This window comes from Macrotis lagotis, chromosome 8, assembly GCF_037893015.1.
Source record: "Macrotis lagotis isolate mMagLag1 chromosome 8, bilby.v1.9.chrom.fasta, whole genome shotgun sequence".
Lineage (NCBI taxonomy): Eukaryota > Metazoa > Chordata > Mammalia > Peramelemorphia > Peramelidae > Macrotis > Macrotis lagotis.
Window position 1 is genome coordinate 19,126,011 of NC_133665.1, and position 24,123 is coordinate 19,150,133.

A 24,123-nucleotide genomic window follows, 5' to 3' on the forward strand; every position below is an offset into this window, starting at 1 on the left:
TTTGAAGACTGCAGTCAGACTTTTCTTCCTCCTTCCTGCTCTTCCTAATCTCTTTTTACTTCTTTTCAGGGATCTCCAGGCACCCATTCTGTGCTCCCGCTTCCGGCTCAGGATGCTGATCCGCTGGCCAAATGCCCTTTGTTTGTCACTGCTTAGCGTGCAGGACAGAACCCTGAGCTCCAGGTGGGCTGGCACCCACGAGAGAGCAAGCTGCGAGGGGAGAGCCCCGAGGACCTGGGTTCAAGCCCCAGAAGCCGGACCCTCCCCCAGCTTCTCAATCCCGATCTCCCCGCCCCCTTCTCGGAAGAAGGCATTCGGGGCGTTGCCATGGGGACGCAGAGGCCTCACCTGAGCCCAGGTAGGCGGTGTCACCAGCCCCTGGGCCCGAGAGTCTGGAACTCGCTGGCTTCGGCGACAGCAGAGGTTGCGGAGACCGAGAAGACCGCACTGAGGAGGCTCTATCCTTGCGGACAGCTGACCCCATGACCAACCGGGAATACGAGATCCAGGACACTATCTTCCCCAGGCACAACATCCTCCCGAAGCACCATGCCGCGAGGCACTCGGGCCTGGGCCGCTGCCCCTTTGCCTTCTGGCTGGCTGTGAGCTTTGACTTGGTGGGGCTGGCGGTCCTGCTCACGGGAGTCTTTTCCGAGGTCTTCTTTTATGACCTGCTGCTCTACGCGGGCTCTATTATCATCTTCCTCAGTCTCATCTGGTGGGTGTTCTGGTACACTGGCAATGTCGAGGCGCCGCCCGACAATTTCCTTCTGCCCAGCAAGCGGCTCCACTTGAGGTCCTCCAGCTACCTCCACTCCATTCGGAACAGCTTTAGCCACCGCTTTAACTTCTCCAAGAAGCGCCCCATAAGGAAACACAACAGAGTGCCCCGGCCGTTCACCCTCAATATGGTCGATACCCTACCAGAGACCTCTCAAACTGAAAGTCCCCATCCAAAAAGCCTCCTGGAAGACCTCCGGCCTGAAAACCTTCCATTAGAAAAGCTCCAGCTGGAAGACCTCGGGTCAGACAGCCCCCAGTCAGAAAACCCCAATCAGAAAGTCCCCATTAAGAAACCCTGCCACAAAATTTCCAGGCAGAAATCTTCCAGCCAGGAGATCTCCAATCAGTAAGCTTCCCAGGTTTCCAATTACAAAGCACTCTGGCAGAAAGCTTCCAGCCAGAACCCCCGTCTCTCACCTCCCCCTCCACAACATCAATCAGAAAGTTCCGTGTGTGTAGACCTTGATCTAGTGCTCATAACCAAAGGATTCTTCTCAGACTTGGAAGAGCTCTCCATTGAAAAGCGGCAAGATTCTGAAACTTTCCAACTTTAACCCAAATCCTGAGCCTGAACCCTTTGCAAAAGTCTCCAGCAACGTTTTCTTTATCCTCCAGCAGAACACTCAAGACCAGCCTTATGACTTTAACCATATCAGTTAACTACCTAATATTAACCCCACCCCAAGCCAAGGAATTGCTCTTCTCCACTCCACACCACCACACTAACAACTGGCAGCAATGGATAGATAGCCTTAATAAGAAAAGGAAAAAAAAACACTACAAGTATCCTACATTCCTCATACTGTTTCCATTTGAATTATTCATCTTCTTCAAGTGAGTACTTTTAGAAGAATATTAAAGTACATTGTTCCTTAACTGTTTCAAAATTTGTGGTCCTTTAAGATCTCAAAAACCTTAGGCTTTGTTAGCCAGTTCTTTAGTTAAGGGAACTTTTTTGGTTGAGCAATTTAGAGACTGAATTTATTCAAGAGGCATATTGCCTACTGTGACCCTGTTTTTCTTATTTAATCCAATTGATAGATTTACTTAAGTTTTCACCCAGTTCACTAAATTAAGAAACTAATTTCTATAAGTTTTCATGGAAAGATAATACTAATCTGGATTTCCCAGTCTGTTCATGCACTCTCCCCAAATTTGAATTTGAACCCATATCCTTAAGAAAGCAAGATGTTAATAAGTATTGACTAAGAACCTATTTTATAGTAGGCAGTTGACACAAAAGAAACAAAAATGAAATAGTCCTTGACCTCCAGCAAATTTATTTTCTGTGAGGAAAATAACATTTACATATAAATAAGTTCAAGGTAATTTGAGAGTGGAAGCACTACCAGGAGAGATATGCGGAAAGGGTCTTTGAAGGAAATTCCATCAGTAGATGGAAGATGTGATGTTTGTAAAGCTTTCTCTTATGCATGTGGGTTACTTTGGAGTAAGTTAAAAATCATTGAGATAGCATAAACTTGGTAGGAACCAGATTGTAAAGGACTTTAAATACCAATCAGAGAAGTTTGTATTTATTCCTAGTGGCATTAGGAGAGCCTTTGGAACTTTTTATGCTGAGGGGTTGGACACACCTGTGTTATTTTGTCAGCTGGTTAAAAGGTTGATTATTTTAAGGGGTGAGACTTGAGGCACTGACCAATTACTAATGCTTTGATTTGAGAGAGGGGATTCCAATACCTTTCTATGAAAACAGCTTGGCAATTCTTCCAAAATTTTTATGTTGATTGGTCAAGTGACTTAACCAGAACCACCCAGTCAGTCAGTATTTATCAATCTTGCTCATAGAACTTCACCTTCTCTGATGAAGACATGACATGCTGAGCGGTCCTGTGCCAATATCTCCCATACTGTATAATTAGTTTCAAAGTTCTTAAGAGTGACCTTCAGTGTCCCTGAATCCCTTCTTCAGACCCCCAGGGAGAGCTTGCCTTGTGTGAGTTCTCCATAAAAATAGTCTTTTTGGCATTCAAGATATCAGGGGATAAACAGTAAAAAAGTGTATGGGGTATGAAAGGTTAGGAGTTAAAAGAAATTCTGAATTTAGCTGACATCAATATAAATGGTCATGACATGTGAATTGTAGAATAGGAAAAGAGAATTTTAGATGAAATTGTAAATTTCTATTAAATACAACTTGGTTTTCCCTTTAATAAGTAATAAAATTATAACTGCTCAAAGCTATCCTGTTTGTTTTCTTCTGGTCTATTTTCTGTTAAACTCTGTGCATTAAAAATGTGTTAATGATCCTCTTTTTTTTTATTTTTCTATTTCTCTCCTTTTCCTATTATTTTGGTGGAGGTGGAGGCAACTCTACTTTGTCCACTAGGGTAAGAAGGGGACACCCAGATATCTTATAATAAATGTGCAGAACAAATCCCTACATTCTGAAATCATGTCTCATTCTGCTCCTTGAATCCAAATCATTTGAATTTAAATCAATGAAGCAGTTGAATATTGGACAAAATCTAAAACCTGATTTCTCTTTAACATTGCTTGTTTTCATCACAATCTACTCCAAGAAAACATTTCCCCCACAAATTTGGATTTTCTGTAAGTGATGAAGCAGGGTAGTATTTTGTTCTGCTGCAATGTAGATACTGACTTGAAAACACAAGGGAATAAAGAAGGCTATAGTTTAAGAACAAACAAAAATTCCAAATCACAAATGTTTTACTGCAAGAGTTCAAATCCTGGTTGTTTATTTTTCTCCCTCTTACCTTTTCTTTAAGGAGTTCTTTATGCTATCATAATAATCCAGAAAGATAAAAGGTTAAGTTTAACTAGAAAGAAACTTAGGAGCTGACATTTGAATTTGCACAATACTTACTATATAAAGAAATTTTGCTAACTACCTCCATTTAACCTTTAAGAAAATCCAGGAAAAAATATAAAAAAAGGGGGAAAGATTCTCATGTACCAAAATATTTATTTTTGTAGCGGCAAAGCATTAGAAAATGAGGGGATACCCATTAACTGGAAATGTGTTAAACACAATTACCCAAGCACAACCTATATCAAAATTACTCAATGTTATGGGGAAGGGGGAGGGAAGGGAGAAAGGTAGAAAAATGTGGAACTTAAAAATTTAGAAGGTTGGCGCAGTGGATAGAGCACTGCCCATGGAGTCAGGAGTACCTGAGTTCAAATTCAGCCTCAGACACTTAATAATTACCTAGCTGTGTGGCCTTGGGCAAGCCACTTTACCCCATTGCCTTGCAGAAACTAAAAAAAAATAAAATAAAATAAAAAAACTTAGAAAAAGATGACTGTTTAAAACTATCTTTGCATGTAATTAGAAAAAAAATAATTTAAAAAAGCCTGAATCACAGTTAAAGTTTTAAGAACCACCAAAATTATATGTAATTTCAATTGGCATTGGTTTTGATGACTATACTTTGGATTTGAATTAAAAAGTTGTGAATTTTTTTTGCAGAATTTATCAAAATTGGTTAGAAGTAGATGCCATAATTATAAGAGCAGCACCTTTAGCTGGGTGATGATCTGAGGAAATAAAGAAATGGTCTCATGTATTTAAATTTTCATTCTTTGAATTATGTTACCTTAGATTCTTTACCTATTTCATCTTTTTCCTACCTCAGTTTTTTTCAAGTTATGCTGGTTAATCTTTCCCTGAGTCTTTCACTTTTTGAAGAAGGCTGTCTCTGAGGTAGGACTCTCCACTAGATCCCTTTTTTCTTTGGAGCTTGAATAAGATTTAGGATTTGGTTTGGGTGTGCCCCAAAGATTGGAGAAGTATAGGTTTGAAATGAGCTTTCTTAAGAGGGTTCAATTTTAAGAGGTTTGATCTAATTTTCTTTTGATTTTTGTTGAGGTTCACATCTATAAATGTTGGAATTCAGTGTATGGCCTCTAAAATATAATTCAAAAGATAAGAGCTCTCTCCCAGGAGAGTAGGCATTTTATTGGGCACTGTGATGGCATAGTAAACTGAAAGTTGGAAGATATTGTAGCATAGAGAAATCCAATACATGCTCATTTATATAAGGTGGAGCAAAAAAGAGAGAAAAATGTTCTTTTAAGATGACTCTGTATATCAAAATATGCTTCCAAGAAATGGGATGACCCCACCTGGGATAGTTAGAAAGCATAGAACTTATAATTAATGTGTTTGATAAGGGGGGCTTTCAGATGTTAAAAGGACCACAGGTGCTGATAATAAGTAATTTTAAAGTTAAAAGGACAAGGATGGTCTTAAGTAGGTGGGGCAGAGGGCACAGATAAGGGGTAAACAAAACAAAAAGACCTTGGTCCAAAGCAGAGGCAGCAAAGGGACCTTGGGCAGGGAGTCAATTATTAAATCATTTCTAGTGTGAGGAATATGGGGGTGTTTGGGTTCCACCACAGTGTGAAGGAAGAATTGTTAGTTTACATTACAAAGACTGGGGTCTGCCTGTATTGTTTCTTATGGATAGGTATACTGGTCGAGATAAAAGACTTAGCTTTACCGGATTAAAAAAAACAACTGAGATTAGGCCAGGTCTGCCCCACCTAGTTCTAAATTATCTAAGGGTCTGAGTCCTTCTCCTTTGCTCATGTTCAAGAAGGTGCTGTTCTTGCTCATTAGTACATTGAGCAGGGTGGGGAAAACATAAGGGGGTGTATTATATCAATTAGATTGTGGCCACAGACAATGATTGACACAAAGAGGCAGGAACAAAGCTTTTGAAAGTTCATATAACATCTAGCATTCAGGGGTTTCAAGGGACCTCACCCCCCCCCCCAGAGGTGTACCATTTATTAAGATGTCTTAATAAAAAACCATTTTAATCACTCTGGAGTAATAATAATAATAATAATAATAATTCATGAGCCATTTAGCCAATCTCTAGGATTTCTGGTTCTAGCAAGGACTCTCAGAGCAGATCTGAATGTCAGGGAGAAAGCTCATTAATTGTGTCTCCCCCCCAATCAATTTTCACTGAGCAACAAATGCTGAAATATCTTAGTGAGTTTTGGGATACCACTGTGTGGGACAAATGCCACTTAAATAAATTTCAGAGATCTCTCAGTGTATGAAGAGAAAGCTTAATTTCTTTATCGAAGAACAGGCCACAATCAATGACAGAGATTGAGGCAGAAGTAAAAGGCCCAAGAATGGCATTCACCCTAACTCGATTCCTGCCCCCCACTGACCCACCCTCTCTCTCTCTCTCTTTTTTTAAGATTTTTCAAGGCAATGGGGTTAAGTGGCTTGCCCAAGGCCACACAGCTAGGTAATTATTAAGTGTCTGAGGTTGGATTTGAACCCAGGTACTCCTGACTCCAAGGCTGGTGCTCTATCCATTGAGCCACCTAGCCAAACCTTGACCCACCCTCTTTAATGAGGAATGTGGTTTTACAATCTAGGGAAAAGAGCATAAAATTCAAACTGAAACCAGATTATCTCTTCAGCCCCAGGAACTGAATGGTCATCAGACTTACATTGACTTATATCCAGATCATACATTGTTAGTATACATTCAACATTAAGATTCTTATTTAAACATCTCATTTCCTTTAGAACATGAGCAGAATGAATATCCCATGTTCTTTACACTTTTGTCTCTTTACCCAAATTCTGAGAATCCAATCTCATACATGACACATTTAAAACCCCAATGTAATTATAATTCAACTAACTTCCCAACAGTTTAGTTTGATAAAAACTTTAGAGTACCTTATAGAGAGAATCCAGCACTCACATTCCAAAAGCTCTATCCCAAATAAAAATACAATTGTTAGCATTATTAAACTTAACATTAAAACCAATTAGAGTTTTTTTTTTCCAAAAGAAATCAGTAAACATCCCTGGTAACCTAGGTATTTCTCTTCTTAGTAACCCAATACCACTTTTCTTTAACTCAAAGGTGTTACAATAGTTTTAAAATCCCAAACTCCTTACAAAAGTTACAATAGTGTTAAAATAGTTTAATCCCAAACTAATTTAACAATCTAGGCTATTTAACTTCTCCCATTCTGTATAAATTTTGTCAGAATGTTACAGCAGTAGTAACCCTCTTTTAAAATACTTACAGTGCTTTCCAAAACTCTAGTTCAGAAACTTTAGAAATAATGAGAATCATCATTCAGGCCACATGGTCAGCAGATATTCATTAAAACGTGACTTCCTTTCAATAAAGAAGTCTCAACTCCTGGATTTTAGATTTTTTTTTCTTCTTTCCCAATCACATATCCCACCTGTGGAGTGATCTCTTCCCCTTAAAGGTTCTTTCCTGTCTATCCCCTCTACCTCTACGGGCAGGTGGGGCTCTTAGGTGGACTCAATCTAGGGTTCAAGTCTTAACAAGATGGTGGATGGGATTGACACCACCATGTGTCCAACCCACCAACCCTTCCCCAAACCCAGGGAGAAAGCATAAGGATAGGAAATCTTCCCTCCTCTAACTTCTCTTAGAATGATTTACAAGGCACTTTACAAAGTTCCCAAAGTTCATCTTTGGTATACAAAGTCTCAAACCTTCTGTCTACATGCTTCAACCCATTTCCCTTCTTAATTCCTTTTCAGTAGCTCTTCTTGACTTTAATTCATACTATTCTGAACTAGAATCACATAGCGTATACAGTTATATAAAGCACAGATATGATTCCACTTCACAATACATTTTCCATCCCAAGCTTTTAATAGTTAGCATTTCTTGATTATAACTGCTAAAACCCTGGAGAAGGCAGTCATCCAAAAATCCCTTAGCCTAATCAGGATATTCCCTGTCTCTCCCCTCTTCTTCAGAGTAAGCTTAATAACTTTACATATCCCCTAATTTTCTGTAATAACCAACATTACCAGAATCTAAATTGATAAACTCTTGAAGCTTTGTTACCATATCATTCTGGGAAAAGATTAACTATTTAGTTTCCCCTACACAGGCATATCTTGGTAACCACATTATATACTTTAGGAGTAATCTGAATCTGTACTCTTACTGAAATTTATTTTCTAACCTTTTTTTTTACATAGCATTTTACATAGCATTTCTTTCTATAATATTCACTGTCTCTTTCCTGTTTCTTTAACTTCAAAACTCCCTTTGTATATTTATTTTACTAATTTCTTCCTGAAGTAACACACTCTCTCCCAGTCCTTTTTCTGAAAGAGAGTGTGGGGGAGGTGACTAGGTGGCACAGTGGATAAAGCACTGGCCCCGGGAGTCAGGAGTACCTCGGTTCAAATCCGGTGTCAGACACTTGATAATTACCTAGCTGTGTGGCCTTGGGCAAGCATCTTAACCCCATTGCCTTGCAAAAACCTAAAAAAAAAAAAAAGAGACGGGGGAGAACATTCTGGCACCACAGAATCCTGGAGAACTGGGAAGAGAAGGGAACATAAACATGGAAGGGGGGGCCCTTCTCATAATGGTAAAATAACAGGGTGAATAGTTTGACCTCTATAATCCATTCCTTTTTAATCAAAATAAAAATCCCTCTTTTAAGTGCTCAAGAGACAACCTAGGAGTAAGGAGGGAGGGATCATATCTATTGTAATAGAAGCAGAAAGCAGGCTCAAGGGAAGAGCCAGAGTTAAATACTGCCTAAAAATCCAAACCAAAATGAGGCTACCCAAAGAACTCTTTAGGGGAACCTGCCAACTCCTCCTTTCCCTGTTTAACAAATCACACAAGTAAATAGACATTCTAAACACATAAAGACAGACAAGCCACACACATCACACAAAATGCAACAGAATATTCCAAACTGACAATTTCAAAACACAGGCCAATGGCAAATTCCAGAAGTCTCAGGAATGCAGAGAGGGGAGATCAGCCCCTCTTCTGACAATCTTTCCCTCCCAAAGACAGACCAAATAAATTCCTTCCTTCTCTTTTCTCTTTATTTTCCCAGACCAGAGGACAATATTTAATCATTTTTTTTCTATGTGAGAAGTGTAGGGTGTGGGTCTTCACTGGGTGTGGAGGAGAGCCCTTAGGGAATCCGTTACAAAGGGGGAATGGCCCAGCCAATCAGAAGACTGGAAGAGTTTTAGGTTGAGTGACCTAGAGCTCTTGACCTAATGCTTCTGAGTTTGCACAATTAGGTAATTGAATATTAACCCACAAACCCCCAGTGATTGTGGTTCTTTAGCATATCATGAATTGGATTATGTGGGGGGGATCAAAATAGGGGCATGCCATGGAATGGGTGGACCTCTTCGACTGTAACTCAAACTCTGAGAGCCTATGAACATCCAAGAGGGAGGGGAAAGAGTTTCTGAAGGCCATAAATAACCTGACTTTGAAACCATATTCTTGCTTCACCCCAGGTGAAGTAGTCATTCCTTGTAATGTGATATCTTGCAAGCCTTTTTACTAAAATGTATAATTTTCTCTAACTCTAGAATGTTTCTCTTTTCTTTAGTTTATAACAATTTTCTGCTTGTGCCAGGTTCTTTAGAACTTCTCAAGGAACCCCCAGAAGAGAGACCAGGGGAGGAGCACTCATAGGTTGATTTTAAGCCAGATTATCTGTAATTTTCCCGGGTTCCCTCCTGTGGATCTCTGAATGGGCCTGAAATCCTGCTGTTGACTTGGAGAGTGGTGGAAAAATGTGGAAATGCCCAAGAAAGGTAGGGAAATTTTGGTTTTTATCTTTTGAGCCTAATTCCAGACAATTCCATCTAAGCAAGTCCTAGATGGGAGGCCAGGGGTAGAAAAGGTGCCTCAGGGTTGGGAGGAAGAGCCCCCCACCCCATGCAATACCCAAAGAGAGAGGCCTTTGGGTAGGAAATGAGCTACCTGGGACATCGAGGGTGCTGTCCAGGGTAAGAGAACAGTAAGTTCATCAGAGACTGCTGTTCTGGATGGCCACAAATCGCCATCCAAGTACATGTCTGTCTGGTGGCCAAGGTTGGTTCTGAAGGGTAAACCATAATGTACCTTTAAATAAAGAGGTGGAATATGCAGCATGCTGGATAATTGTTGATGCTAAATTTTGTCTAAGCAATTTAGGTGGGATCCTTTAGCTGCTGCTCCTAAAAAGGAGGCTAGCATCAGGTCCCAAGAGGACAGGGAAAGTCTGGAGAGAGGAGAAAAAATATTTTTTAAATTATGGAAGCCAATTGGATCCAATGCTGTGTGAGTAAGTTTGAATGTTCCCGTGGGATTGTGTGTATTTGTTTTGTCTTGTGTAAGTGTCTCTTAGGGTCTGAGTACCCAGCTCAGGGTTGAAGAAGGTAGGCTGGGAGTTGGCTCCAGGGGTTTCAGAAGGTGGGGGACAAGGAAGTAGTGTTCAGTGGCCCCCACATGGAAATCAGCCCTTCCCTCCATGAGCCAGTGGTACCTGTGCAAGGTGGGAAGGGAGGGGGATTTCGAAGAGAAAGCTGTGGTTTGGGCATAGTTTTAAGAGAAGGGAAGGATGGAGAAGTTTATTGTAAATTTTGTGTTAAAGAGTTAAGTGGTACGGATTTAACCAAGAAGGAGACCAAGTTATAAGGGATGTTTACTGATTTTGGGGGAAAGCTCTAATGGTTTTAATGTTAAGTTTAATAATGCTCTAACAATTGTATTTTTATGTGGGATAGAGCTTTTGGAATGTGAGTGCTGGATTCTCTGTATAAGGTATAAGGTGAAAAGTAAATTATGTTAGGGGGCCCCCTACATGGCTCAATGAATAGAGCACTGGCCCCAGAGTCAGGAGACCTGGGTTCACATCAGGTCTCAGATACCTAGTGATTGCTTACCTGTGTGACCTTGGACAAGTCACTTAACCCAATTGCCTTGGGGAAAAATAAGCATTTGTATGTTTTTAGCAATGTATGTGGATAGGGAATGTTTTGGATCTTGTGTATATTCCAAAGCAGTGGCTGTTTAATTTGAAGTAAAAGCACTATATAATATTAAAGATAAACACAAGATAATTTGAAATTTCTCTGTGCAATATCCTGGACAAAGGAGGTAACAATCAACAGACTAGAAGGTTTCTCTAGCCAAGGGAAATCTGATGTCATTTTTCTAGTAAGAGATAGAGGAGATAGGCCTGTAGGGCCAGGCATAGTTAGATTATCGGGTTTTAGGCAAAGACCCAGGAAGGATAATCTGAGCTTTTAGGTAGGGGTTTCATTAATTTGGACTCCATTTAAGATTATAATTGGGTTAGGGTTAGGGTTAGGGTTAATTAATGAACTGTATTCACTGGAAGTTCTAACTAGGTAAAACAACTATTTTAGATCATGGAACTTTTAATTTTCTCTTATGTCAGATACCAGGATGGTCAACAAAAAGAAATGCTACTGGGTAAATGTCATGTTCTTGGAGCCATGGATGGGTCAAGGATGTGATGTGACAGGAATGGGCAGCCAAAGGGGCAACTTCTCAGTATGGCTGAGGTTGGACCCCTTTGACTTGAATCCCCAAAATGACATGTGGATAATGTCTCACCTGGAGGAAAAATCTGGCCCAAGACATTTGACTTACCCATGTGACCTGCCTGGACAGTGACATTCAATACATATGAAGGAAATTTTCTTTAATTACCTGGAAAGTTTTAAGTAAATTAGATCTAATAGCCACAGATGGCTTAGGTGTCTGGCTCTGACACCTTACTGTCAGCTACATGCTAAGATAGGAATTCAGTTTCCTTAGTTTTGTATTAGAGGGCCAATATTTAGGTAAGAAGAATGGGAAATTCTTAGGATAATTAGTTTCAAGTACTAGTTTAAGGAAAGGAGTGAATTAGATAAGTATACTAGGAAAAAGGAAACTATGGGAATATTGGAAAAAAATTCATTTTGGATATCATTAAGGAATTGTTATTGTAATGAGAGCAAAGGTTAAAATTGTTTTAAGTCAGATGCTGTTGAATGTATATGTGTATGGAGCAAACTCCCAATGAGAATGATCACATTGACTCAAGCTTTTGAGTTTGCTCATAGTAAAATACTAATGAAAGTTGTTAACTATGTGTCAATATGGCAATAAGGTAAAATGTAAATTGTAGTAAGTTCCAGAATCTCATTGTTTAGTGATGGAAACATGTTTTGATCTGAATAAGATAAACAGTTTCTCTACCAGAAGACAAGGTCTGAAGGAGTCAGAGCTGGAGAGGACCTTTTGGAACATTCAGAAGCTGCTGAAGGATATTGGATACCTCCAAGGTACAAGAGAGGAGAGACCCTGGACCAGTTCATCTGCACCATCTCTCACCTATTGTTTATCTCTTAACTCTTTATCTATTTATCTCTCACATTGTTTATCTGTAACTTCCCCTTGACTCTGTGATACCCCTACATATGCCCTTCTACTTACAGGAAAGGAAGAGGAGAGGAAGGGTAAAAATGTCCTCCATTGAGAAAGAAAGAGGAAAACTATTGGGTGATCTAGAGGAGACACCAGTGGCATGTGACTGAGTCTGGGTGACTATAAGTGACTGGCTAGCAACTGGGGAGTAAGCAAATATGTGGACATGTCCTGAAGCAGGGCATATATTCAGGACTCTACAACAAGCTAGGTGGCCGAAGACTAATGATGCTATCTGGATCCCTTGCAGATATGTGCAAACTGGTGCACTTGTTAAGGGACTTGCAAGGAAAGTGCTGAAATGGCCATTTGCAAGAAAGTTTAAGGAACATCACTAGGTATATTGTAAGGGGATAATAGACAGAGTATGTGGCCATGAGGAGTTCATCCTGAGAGTCATTGAGACCTGGGACAACAGGAATGTCCATACCAGAGTGCTCTGAACTCAGGAAGCAGCTCTGGCCCTTCTCTCTCTTTGTTCTCCTGCCTTTCATCCTTATCTTGTTGAATATTCTCAGGAAGGACCTTTTGTCCTTATCCCTCTGCCTTTCATCCTCATATTGTTCAACTGTCCCAGGAAGGAGTTCTAGTCCTTATCTCTATACCTTTCATCTTTATCTTGTTGAAGATTCCACATTTTTCCAGGATACAGACCTTTTGTGGCATGCCCCTTATACTTCCACAGGCCTGGCGATGCTGATACAAGGGGCTAGGCTTATATATACCCTTATTTCAACTATGTGAGTCAGAGATGTAGCATATACCTGCAATAAACTCCTTGCTTATCTCTCACTGGCTTACTTTCATTATTGAACATGCGGAACATGTCCGGCGGAGCTCCCCGAAGAGTTGTGTGAATTAAACTGAGACCTGGCTGCCCAGAGTGGACCACAACAGTATATTAGCTATTCTTAGGGTTGATCAATGCCACAAAGAAGACCCTTCTGAAGACATTGGTATAAAAACTTGCTGTGGAAGGAAGTACAGCAACTTTGGAAATGCACCTATTATCAAGGCCTATTTAAGACAGCCAGCCCCCTTGGAAGTTAAGAGGAAGAAGTTGGAAGAAGACCAACTAGCACTAGAGGGACATTATTGGATTTGTAGGATTACTGTCTAGAGCCAGTTGTCTAGACTTAAGGGTACTACTACCTGTGCACAGGATGGGCATTAGGGCTGTTGAACCCCCTTTTATTTCCTGTATATGCTAATAAGACTCCAAGCTATTGTTGAAATGACAACAGCTAGGGTCTTGGACCCACTGCCTACCCAACATGTATTGGTATAACAATGGGACTGGTCAATGATTATAATAATTTAATGTAGTTTGAGATTGTGATTGATGCCTGATAGTACTCTATACCAGGTCAAGAAGATAACTAAGGAGAATCCTATTAGCCATGTGCGTCTCCCATGTATGATCCAGTTAATAACTCATAGTATAAGATTTTATCAGCAAATTAGGTTTGTTGTATGACTAATGTAGGGAAGTCAGTAGTCCTATAGGATCAGCATTGTGAATTTGAGGAAGACACTGCCAGTAAGTGAAGACCAAGTTGTTATTAAAAAGAAAAGGGGGGAATTGTGCATTTTGGGTCTTCAAAGGGTATGGAGGGGAGTAAATCAAGTTTAAATTTTTTGAGATGGAAATTTAAAAACCTAATACCATGGCCAGGGCATCAGTGAGAAATCAAAAAAGGAAAATTGAAGGAATTCAGGGGATTAGGACAGCAATCACTCTGACTTAGACAGTGAATAGAGTTCAAATATGGCCTCAGACACTTCATTGTCTAGCTGAGTGGGACTTAACCTTTTTGGGATGCAGAAAATTGCACCTATTCATTCCTTTCATGGAAACTCTAATTATATTTTAATTGCTTGCTTTTTTAAGTCTAAAAGTCTTGTCTTCTATGGCATAGTGATCAAGTTAAGTTCTGATCCTAATTTGTTGGACAATTAGTATGCATTACTTGATACACTGACATGTGTATTCTGAGTACTTAATTCAGTGGGACATATACACCTGGTGTAAGGGCTTCCTGGGTCAATGTAATTTGAGCATGCTGTTTTATCAAGCAAGTTATACTTGAGCTTATCAGTCAATCACATGATCAAACTTTGATCACCAGGTAAAGACTCAAATTTATAATTGTAGAGTGAAAGAAGAGAATGTGAATATTGATTGGGTCAAATCTATTAAATAGAGAGGGAATAACACTTGGGTTTAAAAATCTATCCTAATCAACAGGGATGGGCGGGAATGGCATGAAGGGAAAAATAAGGGAAATGGGTAGGAGAAAAATAAACTGATAGTTAAAGGGCAAAGGGAGTAAGGAAAGGAGAAAGATAATGAAAAGATGAGCAAAGAAAGGTAAATTGAACTATAAATGGGAGAAAACATGGGAAGTGAATATACTAACACAATTTGAAGTGGGCAGCAAAATTATGCCTCAGCTGAAGTAGGAAACCATCCTGAAAAGCCAAAATCATCTCAAAAGGAGTAAGTGAGTACACTCATCTTCATAAAATGCACCTTTGGTATTGAAGCTATATTATTTAACATGTGTACAGTATAACATCCAAATTCTTGAGGAAAAGCTGAATTATGATTAAATATGTAGAGCAAAACTAGATAAATGTAACAACAAATGATGATTACATGTATGCTACCACATTTGTTCTACAATGCAAGCATGTCAAGATCTCTAGGTCACTCAGTTGGGGTTTGGTATACCTGAAATGGGATATGGATGTTTTTTTCCCCTTTGTGATGGGGGAAAAAACCTTTGCTGATAGGATATTCTAGTGTTGAGTGCTGGATCATGGGAAATTTTATGGGCTTATGCAGGTTTGACCTGGATCATGTACCAACCCTTCTGCTATCCCCAGCTGTCTTAAACTTGAGGAGTTCTGTTTGCCCCAGGCACTCCTTCCACCAGTAGGTACTCCAGCACCAAGGTGACCTCTCTTGTTTGGTCAGCAAGCAAGTCCAAAGGGCCTATCTCTGTGACAGATAATTTTTCCACTACAATTTGGACTCTGGGTATAAATGGGGACTTCCATGCCCCCAACTCCTGTCCTCTTGCCAGGTGTCAATAGCTAGTGATGTTCCTTAAATTATCTTTTTTGGAAATGGTTATTTCCCCACTTTCCTTGCCAACTCAATGGCCCAGTTTGTTCATCTTTAGGGATCCTAAGTTTTACAGTCCTGTACCCTGCTTCTGCACATATGCAGTTTGTCAGTTATAAACAATAGTCAGCCTTATCTGACTTTTGGATCACAATCCTGTGCCACCAAGGCCAATTCTCAAAACAGCTACACTTGGCATTGACTTTTGCCTGCCAGACACCCTGTTGTCTAAATCAAATAATATCTTTAATAAAAATAAATTTTAAAAAAAGCTACCTTTCATGTCCACTGTGCTTTTGAGGTATTTGGCCCTGCCTGTCTCATCCTGAGTCACACCTACTTCCCCAGCTGTAGATTTTTTATTTCTTTTAGGTTTTTTTTTTTTTGCAAGGCAATGGGGCTAAGTGGCTTGCCCAAGGCCACACAGCTAGGTAATTATTTAAGTATCTGAGGTTGGACTTGAACCCAGGTACTCCTGACTCCAAGGCCAGTGCTCTATCCACTGCGCCACCTAGCGACCGCCCCCAACTGTAGATTTTTCAAGACCTTCTCTAGTGTCTCAGAACAGGGTGCTAAAGATCTCACAGTTCTTGGATGTCTTCCCTTCCTAGATTCATTCTTTTGTGAAGGTAAACTAGGCCATCTTTTGCCTTCTTACCCAGTCTTTAACTAAAGACCAAGGTTCCTCATTGCATCTGAGGCCATTGCCAGTTCTCTTCACCTATATCTTACTGCTGGACTGCAATAACAGAGTAGATGATTCTGCCCAGTTCCACTTCACTAAAACCTTAGGACACAAAGCCTTGGAGGTTCCACATGTTCATAGTCTCTGGTTGTGCTGTGAAATTATCCTTCCTTGATAGTATTGAGTCCTATCGCCTATTGATCTTGAGTTTCTGGCTGACTTCTTGTGCAGTTCTAGGAATGAAAGTCACTTCTGGTACTGTATTTGCTTTTTTTTTTATCATTATTTGATATACTATAATTTTGTGGAGAACTGATGATATTCCTCTCATCCAGTTTTCTTGACTGGAAGTCCTTGAGTAGCATCTTGAAGGACCATACCAGAAGCATACATTTTAAAAGTAAAAATTTGATAGCTTTAAAACAATTAACAAAGGAATAATACAAATACTTTCCACACCCAGGAAAGCCAGGGGATTCAGGGTTCCCTCTTGAGCAAATACTAAGGGAAGCACTAGGGATATTATTCCCGTCCACCACCCCCCCCCCCCCAGCCTCACTTTCAAGTAGAAAATCTGCCTATTTTGTAATTTAATGTACCATCTGAAGAAAAAATAAATTACACAGTGCTTTTCATGAACTCAGCTTGAGGTTATAATAGGAAGAGTCCATCTATGTTTCTAAATTTATTCTCAGTAGCAGGAAAGCAGTCTCTGTGACTGTTTCTTAGCTTTTCCACTGGGCAATGCCATAAATCTTTCAGTAATGAGACTCTGCTTCATTTCTGTTCTTTGATCCAAAATCTACATCTTCCAGACTCACAATTTCCTAGGGAAAATGAAGTTCTGGGTGGAGAGGGATGAGTTCGCAATAAACAATAGTGTCCAAGACTTGATCATTATCAGGGGAATTACAGTCAATTTGATAAAAGTTACACATTTATATATTAGATGACTTTCTGTGAGGGGAAAGGGAGAGGGAGAAAAATGTAAAATTCAAAATCACACAAAAAAAAGATTGTTGACTATTGCTGCATGTAGTTGGAAAAAAAACATTAAATATTAAGAAACAAATGACAACAAAAAATTTGTATATGTACAAATGTGTTTTGAAAGAGGAATTAGAACTGAAGAGAAAAAAACCATGAGAAAGAAAGAAAACAAAAGAAATTTAAAAAGTGAAACATAGTGAATACTCTGTGTTCAGGTTCCATAGTGGTTTTTTTTTTTCTGGGATGTCTTTTCCCACTTCTCAGGGTTGTCGAATGATTCATCTCAAAATGTTGCCATCAATGTGTAATGTTCTTAGTTCTACTCACTTCACTCAGCAGCAGTTAATATGAGTTTCCAGGCTTTTCTAAAGTCTGGTCACTCATGGTTTCTTACAGAACATAGTATTCCATAACATTCAAATACCATTAATTTGTTCAGCCAACTTTAGGGAAAGGAAAAAAAAAACAAAGCTACATGATAGCATGTTTTATTATACTTTATTATATATTTAAAAGAAAAGCAAGTTGTAGTTTCACATGTAATCTTTTTTTTGCTTTTACTTTGGTATGGAAACACTTTATTTCTTAAATTCAGAATCTAATCAATTATTTTTTTAAAAAAGAAATCAGGTAACTTACACTGAAAATCTGACAATTGATTCTGAAAGGTATGAGCTAAGTCTAGCATATCACCATATTTATAGCCTCATGAAACATCATGTATTAAGGAATATGAAATGGGGAATTTATTAGATTCACTGTGCTCTTCCAGATGATCTCCAAACTTCTTTAATCATTAATAAGTGACCAAGGTTCATATTTCTTATTTCTGAAGCAGCTGCTGAATGCTATCATAGAGTAAATATAAATCATGTAGAGTATACACACAAGGCTGGAGGTAAGTAACAAAGAGAAAAAGGCAAACCTCCCTCAAGAATTAAAGGGGCTGGTTGCCAGTAGCCACTTTGTGCATAGAACTTATTAGTCTCAGAGGTAACAAGATCAGACAATAAGATATCTAGGTTTTTTTCCCTAAATTAAAGGGGAATAGTCCTTGCACTTTGTTCAAATTCCACAGCTCCTTATCTGGATACAGATGGCACTCTCTTTTGAAGACAGCCCAATATTGTTCCCGATGTTGCACTGATGGAATGAGCAAGTCCTTCAAGGTTGAACATCACCCCCATGTTGCTGTTAGTGTGTACAGTGTTTTTCAGCATCAGTTCATGCAAATCCTTCCAGGCTTCCCTTAATTCCCGTCCCTCCTGGTTTCTAATAGAACTATAGTATTCTATGGCATACATATACCACAATTTGTTCAGCCATTTCCCATTGATGGACATTCAATTTCTAATTGTCCCAATTGAAGGACATTTACTTGATTTCCAATTCTTTGCCACCATAAACAAGGCTGCTATAAATATTTTTGTGCAAGTAATGTTTTTACCCTTTTTCTTCATCTCTTCAGGGTATAGACCATTGCTTTTGTTTTAAAAAACAAAATCATGTTCAGGCTCTGAATGTGCTGTGAGATTATCCTGCCCTGGGATTATTGAATCCTCTCACCTACTGACTTTGAGTTTCTTGCTGACTCCTTGTGCAGTTCTCCGAAGGAAAAAGTCACTTCCAGTAGTTTTTTATGTTTGGTTTCTATATCATTATTTGGTTTGGAATAAACTGAAAGAAAAAGGGGGGATAAATCAAAGAATACCCCCAACTAGGTGAGAATACATTTTGAAAAGTACTAGAAAATCTGGTTTGACTAGTTCAGGGGAGGATAATGAAAGCCAAGCATTGTGAAATAGGCATCTATTTTTACATTATACTTATAAAACCTTTGAAAATATCATCTTTGGATAGCTTTACCCTGTGTGTGGAACCATTTAGTTCAGATTAATAATGATGGTTTCCTAAAGTACTTTTTTTTTTAGGTTTCTTGAAAGGCAAATGGGGTTAAGTGGCTTGCCCAAGGCCACACAGCTAGGTAATTATTAAGTGTCTGAGACCAGATTTGAACTCAGGTACACCACCTAGCCACCCCTATTAAAGTTCTTTTCAAAAAAACCATGACACTCCTTCCAAAATCCCTGTTTCTATTGGTGGCAATACCATTAATCAATTAATCATCAACCATTAAGCCTTTGCTATGTTGCAGGTACTAGGTTTGGTTCTGGAAATACAAAGACAAAACTGAAAACAGTCTCCATACTTGAAGAGTATATGAATTAGCTGAGGGAGTCAATGTGTATGTATCTAAATATATATATAAAAAAAATAAGGTCATGCAGGAAGGTAATAGCAACTGGGAGAAACAAAAAAGGCTTCACATAGAGGAGGTGTCACATGAGCTTTGAAAGAAGCTAAAAATTAGTCAAAAGGTGTTCTGGGTATGGGACCATACCAGTGAAGGAACAGGAGTTGGAATTGCAAGGACAGGAAGAAAGCAAGTTTGACTGGACTGTTTGCAGAGATGGGAGTATTCGAGGGTCCAGCCTCTGCGGGGTCCTTGAAACCTGACAGGAGGGATAGAGTTGGTGAAATGAGTTGAGTCAACAAAGGAGGCAGGAGCAGGTTGACTGGCTGTCAGTTGCTTAGATTTATTTTTATAGTCTCAGAATCATCACACAAGCAAGCTAAAATCATTTCCTTGGTTACAGAAGTGTACAATTTTCATCATTAATCATATAGTTCATATGGTTACAAGTTTGATTATGTGGTGGTTACAAGTGTGCTTATCAATCATGTAGTTAATTTTCTTGTCCCTGCTCAGACCGTGATGACATCAACCTGTCTGATGCCTACTTTGTTGCTGCATAGTAAAGTTATTAATTAAGCAGAACTTTCCTGGAATGCTTTTATGTTTTTGTGCCATATATGTAATGTTTTTCGATATGCTCCCTTGACAACCTATAGTGAGGTCAGTTATGTTTGTCCACATGTCCATTGACTCCTTCAATAACCAATTTTCCTTTCAGCCCTTGTTGGTAGATGCTACAGTTTCTATGACCTATTAGAGTTCACATATTGGTCACCTATACAAATTATTCTCTCACCATCTTTATCATATATTCCTGTGTATGTTAAGGGGGCAAAACTGTTAATATCCCTGGAATTCTATCTGACCCATCTTGTATTTGTTTTCCCTGTATATATTATGACATTTCCCTGGAACTCCCAGTGCTATATTTTCCAAAGATTTCATAATGTTGAAGCCTTTTGTATGTCAGAGTTCACAATCTGTTTTATTCAAGGAATTTTTCTGAAATCCTTCCTTTATAGTCATTCCACTATTAGGATGAGTAAGTTTTGCAATCAATAATAGACCTATGAATATGGGTATACATGGATCCCTATATATATTGAAGAAGGAAATGTTCCATCAGGTGGTGTTGCCTCCTTGAGTCTTCTTGCTATGACTGTGTCAAACAGCTTAGGGACCCTTTGCTCCCAGCAAGGAGGCAGGAAAAAAAATGAGAAAGATAATATAAAGGAATAAGAAGGAAGGAAATACACAGCAATGTGAATGTGAATGGTATAAACTAACTTATAAAGTAAAAGAGATTAGAAAGTAGAATCCAACAGTAAGTTGATTGTTTTTCGTTCTTTTTCCTTTTTAACAAGAAACAGAAAAATACCACAGATTTAAATAAGGACTGTAGTAGATATCTTAATCTTGCTAAATTTAAAAGGGAACATTCATGATCTCAGATAAAGTAAAAACAAAAATACAATTAGTAGAATTAGACCCCTCAAGACTAGATAAATAGAACCAAAAAATAAACTAAAATTTTAAAAGAACATTAAAAAATAATCATGGATAGTATAAAATACTTGGAAATCTAACTGCCAAGACACATATAGAAATTATATGAACATAATTGCAAAACATTCTTCATGAAAATAAAGCTAGGTAATTAGAGAAATATTGCTTTATGGGTAGGCCAAGTCAAAAATATAAAAATGGCAGCATTATCTAAATTAATTTGCTTATTTAGGGTCATGCCAATCACAATACCAAAGAATTACCTTATAGCACTAGAAAAAATAAAATTCATCTGAAGAAACAAAAGGTCAAGTTTATCATTAAAAAAAGGAGAAAGGAGAGGGGTTTAGCATTATCAAATGTCAAAGTATATTGCAAAGCTGTATTCATCAACACAATTTGGTACTAGCAAGAAATAAAATTGATCAGTGAGTCATGATTGATCATCACATTAATCAGTTTTTTAAGTTTTTACTCATTTTTTCTTCTTAATTTAATTCTCTTTGATTTTTGATCTTTCAGCTATTTTATTGTATCCTAGTCACTTGCCCATGGTTTCCTTCTTTACTCTTTGTCTTCTCCTTTCTCCACTGCTATACAGATCTCCCTGAAATTGGATGCTCAATTTCCTCTCGAGTGGCAGGATGGGTCTCTCTTTATCTGTGTGGCACAGGCTCTAGACTTTCTCTCCTAACTCTAATTTGTACTAGCATGTCAGGTTTCTAGATCACAGTTGTATTGCTTTCCTAAGAGTCTAGAGTTAGCCCTAAGATGCTGGGGTTTGTCTTTCTGATATTATAGCTCCTGAGTTCTCACAGTTTTGCTTTCTCTCATGATTATCAATTAGTTAATCAGATTCGATTAATTTGTAGAAAGAATATTTATGGCATTATAGAAGCAATAGATTATCAAATATTCCCCTTCTGTGACTCACTCTTCCATTAACATAGAGCACAGAATAAAGTGGGCTGTGGCATGTGACAAAAGGATAACTAACAAATCCAAGTCCTTTTATTGTAAACCTTAAAATGTTCATTGTAGGTATGATGTGATTTCTTTTTCTTCTCGTTTTCCTTTGTAGAATTTCGAATCTCTACCCAATTTATCCTTGGCTACCAATGCAGACACTGCCACCAGGTGTTCAGCAAAGGGAGGACTGGAAGGAAGACAAAAGTGCTGCTAGGATTCCAAGGCAAAACAATAAACCCTTTGAATTCTTCAAAGTTCAGGAGGCTTCTCTGGCCAAAGATGAATGGAGGGAGGAGCCCCAGACTTAGGTGAAGGTCAAGAACTGAGGATCTATTCTCTCCCCTAGTGGATTCCTTCTCAGGTGATTAGCTGAAGAGCTCTCTACACCTTGTTGCCTGACACTTATATCTGATACCAACTGGTTTGATGCTTTTTATCTAGATCTTATCCAGAAGATATGACCAAAACCTCCAACCAAACTGAGCAGATATTCTATTATAAGAAAGAGATGTCCAAGCTTTATGCACACCTAATGGAAAAGGGAGATGTGTTCTTACCTGGTTGAAGAATCCTCTCTAAGTAGAGTAGGGTGATGAAAATTCAGTCTTACATATTAGCTTGGAAAAGATTGAAAAGATTGGTTTGACTTCATCTTTTTTTTTTTTTTTTTTTTTAGATTTTGGCAAGGCAAATTGGGTTAAGTGTCTGAGACTGAATTTGAACCCAGGTACTCCTGACTCCAGGGCTGGTGCTTTATCCACTACACCACCTAGCCACCCCAAACAGCTAGGTAATTATTAAAGTGTCTGAGACCGGATTTGAACCCAGGTACTCCTGACTCCAGGGCTGGTGCTTTATCCACTGTACCCCCTAGCTTCATCTTCTTTAAAAATTTTATTTTTATTTATTTAAGGTAATAGGGTTAAGGATGACTTGCCCAAGGTCACATGGCTAGGTGATTATTAAGTGTCTGAGATCAAATTTGAACTCATGTCCTCCTGTTTCCAGATTTGGTGCTCTATCCATTGTGCCAACTAACTGCCCCTTATTCATCTTTTTTTTTTTTAATAGGGAGGGTTTCATTAGAGAAGGTGAATGGTTGAGTATGCATTTTTTTAAAAAGAGCCTCAACTACATTTAATAATGTGCGAAAGAACACAAAAAGAAGTACAACATAGGTTACAAAGAAACTGACCAATTTTATTAGTTTTATTATTCTTATTTACTTTAAAAAACTAACTATACATAACAGAATTTCAGTTTCTCATCTAATTTTGTTCAAGACAAAACACATTAACTGCTTACTATCTGCTATGCATTGTATTGTTTATATGTTAAATTAAGAATTTGTGTTAATGATTATTAATTTTTTTAAAAATAAATTTTTACTGATATTTCTTTGTATCCATGTGTGTTTATGTATCTATGTAAATGTATGCATGTACATATACATACTCATATGTAATCTATTTATCTATGTTCTATATAAAACAATATATTTTTAAGAAAAAGAGAAAGAAAAGAAAAAATCAGCAAAACCAATCAATATCGGGAAATCTGAAATAACTATGGAACTTTCTTCTGAAAGAAGTAGGAGATGTCTTCCCATACATTTTCACTGGATCAATTTAGTTCTCTGTAATTTCACAGCATTTATTCATTTTTAAAATTTTAGTTATTTTGAATTTTGCAATTTTCCCCTAATCTTGTTTCCCTCCCCCACCCCACAGAAGGCATTCTGTTAGTTTTTACATTGTTTCCATGATATACACTGATCTAAGCTGAATATGATGAGAGAGAAGTATTAATTTTTTTGCCAGATAAACATATTTTATTTTATTTTTTTATTCTCATTTTGTACAAATGTTTTTTTACATTAATAAAATATTCTTGTTTAAGAGTAAACAAAACACCCCTCCCCCCATGAATATAGACTTTCTTGGGTGATAAAGTAAAGGGGAGAGAAAAAAAATTAAAATTAAAAAAAAATAATAGGGCTGGCTCAGACTTCTGACCCTGGCCCAGTCAAGGCTGCTTGGCTGTTCTTTTCTCTCTCTCTCTCTCTCTCTCTCTCTCTCTCTCTCTCTCTCTCTTTCTTTCTCTCTCTCCCTCCCTCCCTCCCTCTCTCCTTCCTTATGTCCTGTAACCTTTTTAATAAATTTTTGTTTTATTTCCACCTGTGCTTTCCTGAGTCTAAATAATGATTCCTCATAGGCATAACCGAACCCAAGTAGCCAGTGGCTACATTTTGGCAGCCAACAAAAGGATTCTCTCTACACAGACTGGGAAATTGGATTGAGCTCCATAGCCTGGAACATTCTTGGTTCTCTTTAGTGCTCAAACCACCTGATGCTCTGGTTTATAGCTATATAGCTCCAAGCCCAGTCTCTACAGGATGCCAACCAGCTGTGCCAGCCAATCATTTCCTGGACCCTACCTCAATGAAGCCCTCACTGTAATACATTCATCTCCAAATGGACTCTGAAAGGCCCAGAAGACTGGTCCTAAAATCACTGAGGTGGGAATGATGCAG

At 38.5% G+C, this 24,123-nt stretch overlaps 1 protein-coding gene across 1 annotated transcript; it reads left to right on the forward strand.

The window, feature by feature from the left end:
- Nucleotides 1-209: 209 nt before the first annotated feature.
- Nucleotides 210-22,767, forward strand: LOC141494720 (uncharacterized). The gene is made up of 3 exons (XM_074195934.1): nt 210-1,617; nt 9,205-9,385; nt 21,703-22,767. Exon 1 carries the CDS (start codon nt 483-485, stop codon nt 1,131-1,133), a length of 651 nt encoding a protein of 216 aa, XP_074052035.1. The 5' UTR covers nt 210-482; the 3' UTR covers nt 1,134-1,617; nt 9,205-9,385; nt 21,703-22,767.
- Nucleotides 22,768-24,123: the final 1,356 nt, after the last annotated feature.

Coding starts and splice junctions, on each gene's coding strand:
- LOC141494720 (XM_074195934.1), top strand. CDS start 483: ATGACCAACCGGGAATACGAGATCCAGGACACTATCTTCCCCAGGCAC.